Here is a 10,110-nt window from a genome sequence, read left to right as displayed (position 1 = left end):
TCGGCCTGCGAGCGGGACCCGCCCCCGGCCGGCGGCGCCCACGCCCAGCGCGGTCCGTTGTCCCGGCCGGCGCAGTGCAGCAGCGGCGGCAGCGGCGCTCGCTCGTTCCCGCCCCCGGGCCGCGCACGCGCATCGGGACCCGCGCCCTCCGCGGAGGGAGGGGCCGAGGGGGCGTCCCGGGGGCTTTGGGCGAGGAGGAAGAGGAGGAGGGGAGGAGGCGGCGGCCGCGTCGCCCTCGCCGGGGCTCGCGCTCGCCCTCGCCTTCGCCCTCCGCCTTCGCCGAGCCCCGCGAGGCCGAAACGCTTTCTCCCGGCATGCAGCGGGAGGAGGGATTTAACACCAAGATGGCGGACGGCCCGGATGAGTACGACACCGAAACGGGCTGCGTGCCCCTTCTCCACCCCGAGGTGAGGGGCCGCGACGGGCGCCCGGGCCCCGGACCGCGCACCCCGGGCCCCGCCGTCCCCGCTCCCTCGTGCTCGCCGAGGGCGGAGGCCGTGCGGACCCCGGGGAGGGAGGCCGGGGAAGCGGGTCCAGGCCCGAGCGCGGTGGCGGGCGAGCGGATAACGGGGGAGGAGATAGCGGGGCGGGCCCGGCCGGGGCGGGCTCTGGGACGCCGTCCCTGCCGGTGCCTGGAGGACAGAGGTGGGGACGAGGACGGGCCCGCTAGGTCGCCGCGCTGCCGGTGGGTGCGGAGGCGACGGGGGCCTGCTGACACTTGGAACCTGCGCGGAAGCCCCTGGGCTCGCTCCAAGCCTCCCCAGGGCGAGCAGGGAGCGGATCTGCTCTGCCCCTCGCTCCCCTCTCCCCTCTCCACTCCCCCAGCGCGGTGGGTGACACTGCCCTCTCCGTTAGTTCACTCCTGGTGCGTGCGTGCGTGCGTGTGTGTGTGTGTGTGTGTGTGTGTGTTGGGCTGCGGAGGGGAGGGGAGGGGATTGTAGTTTCTGGGGCAAAGTGATGTCCTTCCAGGGTTTGCCATAGCAACCAAGTCGCCGCTCAGGACGTCGGATTTCGGTGTTGGAGTATTTGCCCTTAAGCCACTAAAATTAACCAAAACCAAACAAAAACCAAAGAGCGGTCCGGATTTTTAGGATAAACACACGCGCGCGCGCGCGCGCACACACACACACACACACACACACACACACACACACACACAGAGACACGCGCGTTAGCTTGTCAGAGTCCAGCTGTTGTAGGAACGGGGGTTTGTGTCGGGGAAGGTATACAGTGCAACACATTTCCCATCGTTGTTTTGTATCTTCTCATGAAAGTGAGCATCTCTGTCCCAGATCGGTCACGTCCTGTGGTGGTTTACCTCCCCGTTTGTGGCCGAGTTTGTGTTTAGCTTAAGACCTGGAAGCCATTCATTCTGTGTGCACTCTGGTTTTTAACGGTGCACGGTGAGCTGCCAGGAAGGGAGGAAAAAGGAGCGGCGCTCACTGCAGAACTCAGGTCGTGCCTTGAGGTTGAATATTGTGCACTGATCCGTGCTGTTCACTACAGGGCGAACAAAGGTGGTTACTTTGCATGAAATTGACTTTCTCTCTGGGGGTTTTGTATCTTGCCAAAGTTGTGAATAACAAGGACCGATTTTTCATGTGTTTACCCGCCATCATCGCCTCATCTGTAACTTCATCACACACACATAACACACACAAAAAAACTAGACGGTTTCTTAGAAATACATGCCTGGAAAAAGTCTCATTAGAAAAAGTTACTTTCGCTTTCTGACAGAACTATGCAGTAAGAATAAACTTTAAAAAATTGGAGTGGTAGGCCCTAGAGAGATGGCTCAGTGGATGGGAGTACTGGCTGCTCTTCCAGAATATATGTGTTCAGTTCCCACTCACACCTCACACATCCTCACACAGACTACATCCTCACACAGACTACATGCTGGCAAAACACCAGTGCACATGAAGTAAAAATAAATCATTAAAAAATGGAAGTGGTAAGAATCTTAAGAGATGGCATTAGAGAAATTTCCCTTGGCTTACACTTTAAACCCTAAAAATATGTCCAGAAAGTTTTCGGATGTCTTGCAATTGTGGCTAAGGCATATTTCTATACATGTGTTCCTGAGTCTATATTTCAAGCACTTAAAGCGTCCTATATGTTTTAGGACAGTTGGTGGAGGTGGAGGGAGGGGCATTAGGAATTCAGAACTAGCCCAAACAGTATAATGAGTTGGAGGCCAGCTGGAGCTAAATGATACCCTATCTCCAAAATACAGACCAAACTATAAACAAACAAAACAAAAAGCTTTGCTTTGTAAACATGTGTGTTGTTCCTTACTCTAGACATAATTTTGCAGGGTGTGGTAGTGCACGCCCAGCACTTGTGAAGCAGAGTCAGGAATGTCTTTGAGTTTGAAGTAAGACTGGTATGGCAAGTTCCAGGCTATTTAGGACTACATAGTGAGTCCATATCTGAAATTTTTTTTTTCCTCCCAAGGCAGGATTTCTTTGTGTAAGTAAGTCTTGGCTGTCCTTGCCTTGTAGACCAGGCTGGCCTTGAACTCAGAGTGATCTGCTTGCCTCTGTCTCTTCAAGTACTTGGGTTACAGACAAGCACCACCACAGCCTGGAAATTTTTTTTAACTTGCTAATAAGTCTAGAGATTGCTAGGTATGATAGAGAGCTTGAAGTTTAGGTGTCACCCTTCTGTTATTTAATAGATGGTATATTACTAGAAAATCAATTTCCCTCTTGTTCAGAGTTGAAATTGGTGTGGTATAAATTCTGGAATTCTGGAGACTGACTGAAATCGTCATTATCTTCTGTGGTTAGTTTCTTGCACTTACTGTAGACCTGGTATTACTATGTTCCTTAACAATGTGTTAGGAGCAGAACAGGGCATGTTATTTCTCTTGAGTGTGTGAAGTTGGGATGATGATGATGATAACACTTAACAAATGGCCCCTTATGGGGGTTACACAAGGTAATGAAGAACATAGGCTTTGGAGCCAGAATGATTGGGATTACAATTCTACTGCTTCTGTTTTATTTCCTCTTTCTTCTCTTCCTTCTTTTCCCCTCCTATTTCTCTTTCCCTCTTCCAGGCTGGGCGTCTTGTAGCCTATTGTCCACCCTATTAACAAAGGATGATGATGTTCACACCTTCAAGGAAGTGCTGGGGGTTAATCCAGCGCTTTGTGTATACTAGGCAAGTGCTCTGCCAATGGAGCCTCGTCCCCAGTCCAGGATTCCAATTTGGAATCCTCAGCAAAGAAATGATACGAAGACAGACTTCTGTTTGTTCATCAGAAAACATTGGTGTTGCCAGGATTTGTTTAGCTGTAAGAGAATACACGTCAGAATATGAGTGAACACACTGTAGGTGCTCAGTTAAGGTCATCTTTCGACTCTTACTACCAGAAGAATTGCCTCTTTTTGAGTGGGTTTTTATTTGTTGTCTTTGCATTTACAAAATGACGTTTCATTTTACTTTTTTCTTTAGCGTTAATGCTGTCACAAAAATAGTTTTTAGGTATTTGTTAAATAGACAAATTATTTGTAGGATAGAGAGTTTAGCTGTTGCCAAACATGGTAGAACACACCCTAGAATACAAATGCTTGAGGAACTAACACAAGAGGGCTGTGAGCTTCTGCCAGCCAGAGCTACACAGCAGGACAGCCCCACCCACTTTAGGTAGGCAGATTGTGGATTAATAGAATCAGCTATTGCTGGAAATTTGTGTGGAAATTGCTCGCTGTTAAGACTTTTTTTTTTACACAAGTCTGGACAGTGAAATATTTCTAGAGGTATTTTTGTAAGGAAACCTTACTTTTTAAATGAAGTGCCATTTGTTTAGTGAGTCATGTAAACACTTGCTTATCAGATTTGGACCAGGTGTGGCACTGTATTTAGAATTTTGTGTGTGTGTGTGTATTTAAGGTCAAAAAGGCACTATAGGATACTGATTAAAGTGGGTTTGCTGTTCACTGTGGTCATGTTGAGATTATATTTTCCTCATTTGTGAAGTTGGGGTGCTGTCACTTACCTTGTCAAGTTATGAGCATAGAATTAGATGAGCTACTGTTTGAAAAGCAGCCACCACACATTTGGACTGACAGGCAAACCTGAAGGCCGTGGCATATCACAAAGTGAATATTGAAAGGGAAGTTGATATTACTGTTGCTCTGTTGCAATAGGTGATAATTCATTTTATCATAGAGGAAGAATTAGGCTATTTGGAACTAGATAAACTGACCATTAGGGCTGGTCATGGCTCTGTAACTGAGTTACTAGATGCTTAACTGCTCTTAGTTTCTTTGCTTTTCAGATAAAGAGACTAGACTAGATGATCCCCAAATCTCTTTGAATTCTTGATGTTCTGATTGGAGTTGTGATTTTTTTTTTTCAGGGTAATCAACTTGAACATCTAACTGTTATACATACAGCACTATTTTAGATCGTGTGTGTTAAAGTGAAATGGGTGGTATGTGTTCCAGAAAGTGATACTCTAACTGGGAGCATAAGTCTATCTATGAGCTACCCTATGGAGTCCAAGTCAGTGTTGAATGGAGTGTAGAGCCTGCCATCAGTGTCAGGTTCCCGTCACTCAGAATAACCGGTTAGAAGGCTTTAGAAGAGGGACAAAGAGCATATGCTGGTCAGCAGGTCAGCAGGCTCTTGTTTCATAGTAGCAGAGCCTCAGCAGGTCAGCTCAGCACTTGAATAGACCATCACAAAACCCCCTTCTGCAGGGTATCCAAGGAGCTCTGCTTCGGAGATCTGACTGGCCTGGGTTGCCTAGATTATCTGGGCTTTCACTCATTGCTTTCTTCCTTTCTCCCTTCATTGTCAAAACCTGATACTGCATCTGCCCCCAACCCCCAGAACAGGTGTGTTTTCAATGGTGACCCTTTATTTTACATTTGTTTTTATCCATTTTCTTTTCTCATGCTATAACTTGGTTGGGTATTGAAGTAAAGCATTACTGTACTTGCTGTCTTCACAGGGCTTCTTCATAAATCTCCCTTTTCAGGCTCTAGTAGGATGACTTTGCTTTTTCTCCATTTGTACTTTTCATTATGTATTAAGCGATACATTTGTTTATGTGTAGAAGTTAATGTCTTGCTTTAAAAAAAACAGACAGGAAATTTCTTTCAAGTTGTTTTCTTCTGTTAGGTTATTGGCAACTCTGTCATCAAATATGTTTGCAGCATTTAGATAGGATGTCTTTTTTCTTTTTAGCATTTTTTTTTTTTTAAATTGGGTGTGGTGGTGCAGGTGCACACCTTTAATCTCAGCACTGGGAGGGAGAGGCAGGTGGATCTCTTCTTGAGTTTGAGACTAGCCTGGACTACAAAGTGAGTTCTAGGACATCTGGGTTATGCAGAGAAACCCTGTCTCAAAAAAAACAAACAAAGGAGATTTATTTTTATTGTTTTTTTTCCTGTGCATGTGTTTGTGTGAGTGTGTGCATGCTCATGGAGGTTTGATGAAGGCAGCAGAGCTCCCTTGAGCTGGGCACTTGTGAGCTACCCCATGTGTGTGCTGGGAACTGAGTGTGGACTTCTGCAAGGCCAGCAAGTGCTCTCAACTGAACTATCTTTCCAACCTCCTTCCCTTTTTTAATTAAAGCAACAATGCCCTAAATCATATCATTGTAACATAGATTTAAAAGCATTACTACTGAGTCTCTATATAAAATGAAAACAAGATTAACCATACAGAGTATGGTTATACAGAGTATAGTAAATCCCAAGTTGAAAAGTATTAGAACCAAAATTCTTACTTGGTTCAAGAAAAGTAAAATGCCATTTTCTGTTCTGTATCCCCCCCCCATCTTAATTTCATTCTTTTTTTATGGTAAGGTCTAATGTATGTAGTTCAGGCTGGCCTCTAATTCACTGTGTGGTTCAGGGTGACCTTGAGTCCCAGATTCTTTTGCCCCCACCTCCTGAAGTACCTGGGTTACAGGTGTGGACCCAGGTGATAGTTTGTTTGAATTGTCGACTTGACACAATGTGGAATCAGTCTTCTTCTGGAAAGAGCATCTCATTGGGAATAGTCTAGATTAGGTTGATTTAGGAGCATTGTCTGGTTGACTACATCAATTGATGTAGGAAGAACTAGCCTCAAGGTGTGTTTCCTCACACCCTGCTCCCAGGGTGTTTATTGTCCTCTCCTTGCATGCATTCTCTCTGTGCTTTTGATGAGATAGATGTGACTTAAATTCCTGATTCCTTGACTTCCTGATAGGACTGAATCATGAACTACAGTAAACCATTTTCTCTCCCAAGGTTTTGTTTGTGTGTTTGGTTGGTTGGTTGATTTTTTTTTTTTGGGGGGGGGGTCAAGGCATTTTATCAAAGCAACAGAAATAAAACTAGAACACCCAAATTCTCATCTTAAATTATTTCATTAGATAATTTGTAAGATTTATCTTAAAAGTATTGAGTGGGTAGATAGAAAAATGTAAGTGTGAGCAATGAATGAAGAACTTGTATTCAAATCCCAATTTGAGCAATAACAAAACTTGTATTCAAATCTCAGTTCTGTTACTTACTAGATATATCTGACCTGGACAAGTTTTGAACTCTTGTGTGCAAGCTGCCTAAGCTAACACCAAGTTATAATAGTATGAGATTATTGTAATGAGTAAATGAGCTGATAAAACTTTGCATAAGCAAAGTTCTATGTCTAGCCATTGACAAACACAGTAGATCTTACAGTTGTCGTAGTTATGGTTTTCTATTGCAGTGAAGAGACACAATGACCACAGCAATTCTTATAAAGTAAACATTTAATTGGAGTTTGCTTACAGTTTCAGAGGTTCAGACCGTTATCATCATGGTGGGGGAGCATGGCATGTAGACTGGAGGAGTAGCTTACATCTTGTAGGCAACAGGAAGTCAAATGAGACACTGGGCAGTATCCTGAGTCTAGGAATCCTCATAGTCCACCCCCACAGTGACATACTTCCTCCAACAAGGCCATACCTATTCCAACAAAACCATACCTCCTAATAACATCACTTCCTATGAGGTTATGGGGGCCGAATGATCACAGTAATAATAGATAACACCTCAAATATCTGAAATTGAGCAATAATGGTACATATATTATTATGTACATACACCTAATATATGTTTTATGTGTGTGTTATGTTATATATCTATATCTATATGTTGTGTGATATTTTACTCTTTTGTCTTTTTGAGGGGCCCACCACCCAGCTCCCATGGAGCCTTATTCTTGCTTACCAATACCTGGCCTTTGCTTTACTTGTTTCTTACCAGCTTTTCTTAAAAACTTAAATGATCCCATCTACATTTTGCCTCTGGGCTTTTATCTTTCTTCTGTATATCTTAATTTCCTTCTTAATCCATCGCTGGCTGGGTGGTTGGTCCCTGACCTCCTACTATTCCTTATTTCTCCTTGTATTTATCCTCTCTGCCTGCCATTCCCACCCATCCTTTCTCCTTCTCATTGGTCATCAGCTCTTTATTAGGACCACAGGCAAAGAATCACAGCTTCACAGAGTTAAACAAATGCAGCATAAATGAAAGTCACAGACCTGAAAATAATATTCCCCAAAATATGCATATGTTAAGTTAGAGATAAGAGAGACTGAAGAGCTAAAGTAACAATGGTTGTTTCAAGGATAGACAGAGGCTTTTCTGTACTCTTTCATAACTCATACCTGCACTTGATCTTTCCTCATGCCCTAATATTTAGCCTTTCTTGCCTTCATTTCTGCATGTTACACTGTACTCACATGCACATTTGTTTACGTGTATACATATATTGTTGTCTAGATCTGCATATAGGAGAGAATATACATTTTCTCTGAGATTGTGTGAACTCAATATTATATAATCTAAATGCTATACGTTCAGCATTTTCAAACTGAAGATGTGATTTGTGTTTTGCAGTGAATGGTGCCTTATGCTTTGACTTTGTAGTTGTCACCCCAGTATGTGGGCTATCTTTGATTGTTCCTGACAGTGTAATTGTACACTCATTTCATCCAGCAATCCATTGAAAGAATATTTGAAAATAGATGATTCTTGGCTATGGTCAAACTATAGCTAGGTTCTAATAAGATCAAGAAAATTGCAGCATTGGAACACGTGGAATGTAGCTTGGAAGGAGAGCCCAGTAATAGGTCTTTGGAACATGATGTATTTATTCCGTAGTTTTTTGGTGGCTTGACAGCTGTAGGTAGAACAGTGATAGAGAGGAGACCAATTCTGACCACTTAACTCTGGCTTTAATGCTATAAAAGATCTAATTGTGATAAATCTCCAATTCATGTGTAGGAATTCTAAAGTTAAAAGCATGTTGTAACTGGTCCCATTGGAAGTGATTTCTCTTTGTGACACCATATAGTAATGGTGTTCTTCATAGTAGTAACCTCTTTCATTCGGTGAAACTTTCGGTATCTGTTTGAAAGGAAACTCCACTATCCAGATTCTGGAGGGCAGAAAAACCCAGTGTTCCTCAGGAAGTCTTAGAACTGGTTCTCCTCTAACAAAGGAGGCAACAAAGGGACAAATGGCTATTTGTAGTGCCTGTTAGCATCCAAAGCACACACTGGCCTCCAGGGTTCCTCCATATTACACATAGGCAGCTCTTCTCACCTCCTCCCCCCACCCCCAGGCTACTCACTTCTCCTTATAACCTGGCTTCTGGTCTTCTCTCTTGGTCCCCTCTTTGTCCAGTCTCCCCCTCTTCCCGATGGCCAAGGCCAGTGGCTGGCCATGTTCAGTATACTACTTTCTCTTTCTGTTCTGAACTCTTCCAGATGCCTCTGGCTGCCCTTTCACTCATATTACAACAAAAACTTTGCCTAGACCATACCTTGGAGCAGTCATGTCCTCATTTTAAAGTTTCCAAATAAAGTTTAGAACAGTACTTAGGAAGAAATTGGCTGTTACTTTTTAATCCGTTAAAGGTTTTGTTTTTTAGAATTGTGTGTGTGTTGCCATGGGGGTTGTGCATGAATGCAGGTGTGTCAGAACCCTGAGCAGGAGCTACTTGACTTGTGAGTTTCCCTGAGGAGACACGAGGAGCAGTGGTTCTCTGTAAGAGCTGTGCTCCTCAGCTGCTGAGCCACATGTCACCTCTAGCCTGTGACATTGGTTTTCCTATGCACTTCAAGATGAGTGAATATGGATGGGAATCTTGCTTTTCAGTTTTGTTTTTTTACTTTGAGATTCTTGTTTGTCTGTGTGCACCTTTCCTGAAGTTGTAAATGTTCATCACTCTTCGGTGTTTTGTAGGTCTAATTATGAATAAATTGTAAACTGAATTTTTTGGAACATTTGGATCTTGTTTATATAGAAAGTTAACTAACTTGATTTCAAAAATTCCCGTTATTGAACTTTTTTGTGTGTTTGTGAGATAAAGTCTCGTTTAATTCAGTCTGGCTTTGAGTTTGTGATGTAATTGAGGATGGCCTTGACCTTTTGATCCTTTTGCTGTAAATGCTGAGATAACTGGAGGATGTTGAGAAGTTTTTTGGGCAGATATCAATATTTCAGGCACACTCTTACATAATTTTCTTGTTAACATGTAAGTAATTAATATGTTTTGAAGTTTGTATTGTTTTTCTGAACCCTATTTGGGTATAGTTCTATTTCAGAGCAAAATAATGTCACTTCTGTGCATCTTTCAGAAACATCTTGGGGGCTGGAGTGATTGCTAAGTTGGTAAAATTTGCTGTGTGTACAAGAATGAGTACCTGAATTTACTCCCTAGCACCCATGTACAAGTTGGGCTCAGATGCATGCAAGTGTAACTCAGAGCTTGTTGGCCAGCCAGTCTAGCCAGATGGTGAGCTCCAGGTTCAGAGAGAGGCTGTTTCAGAAAGTAATGTGGAGAGAGGGACTGGAGCATGCTTAGTGGTTAGGAGCATTCCCTGTTCTTCCAGAAGACCAGAATTTAGTTCCCAGCACCTGCATTGGGTAGCTTACAACTCCATGTAACTCCAGTTTCAGGGAGTTTGGTGTGCACTCTTTTGGTTTCTGAGGATGCCATACATAAAAATAATAAATCAAAAAAGAAAGGAAGGAAGGAAGAAAAGCTGGAGAGCAGTAGAGACAGACAACCCATGTTGTTAACCTTTAGCCTCCAAACTCATATCACAAATGT

The 10,110-nt window shown here is 43.6% G+C and overlaps 1 protein-coding gene across 1 annotated transcript in view; it reads left to right on the top strand.

Moving 5' to 3' along the window:
* The first annotated feature begins 267 nt into the window (after window positions 1-267).
* Zdhhc17 (zinc finger DHHC-type palmitoyltransferase 17) overlaps window positions 268-10,110 on the top strand; it is a 51,897-nt gene continuing 42,054 nt past the window's right edge. Inside the window, exon 1 of the mRNA XM_051206433.1 lies at window positions 268-407. Within this exon, the coding sequence (XP_051062390.1) occupies window positions 315-407 (93 nt within the window). The 5' untranslated portion in view covers window positions 268-314. The remainder of the gene's footprint in view (window positions 408-10,110) is intronic.

This window comes from Phodopus roborovskii, unplaced genomic scaffold, assembly GCF_943737965.1.
Source record: "Phodopus roborovskii unplaced genomic scaffold, PHOROB, whole genome shotgun sequence".
Lineage (NCBI taxonomy): Eukaryota > Metazoa > Chordata > Mammalia > Rodentia > Cricetidae > Phodopus > Phodopus roborovskii.
The sequence above is the reverse complement of the archived record's forward strand: the minus strand, read 5'-3'. Positions and strand labels throughout refer to the sequence as shown.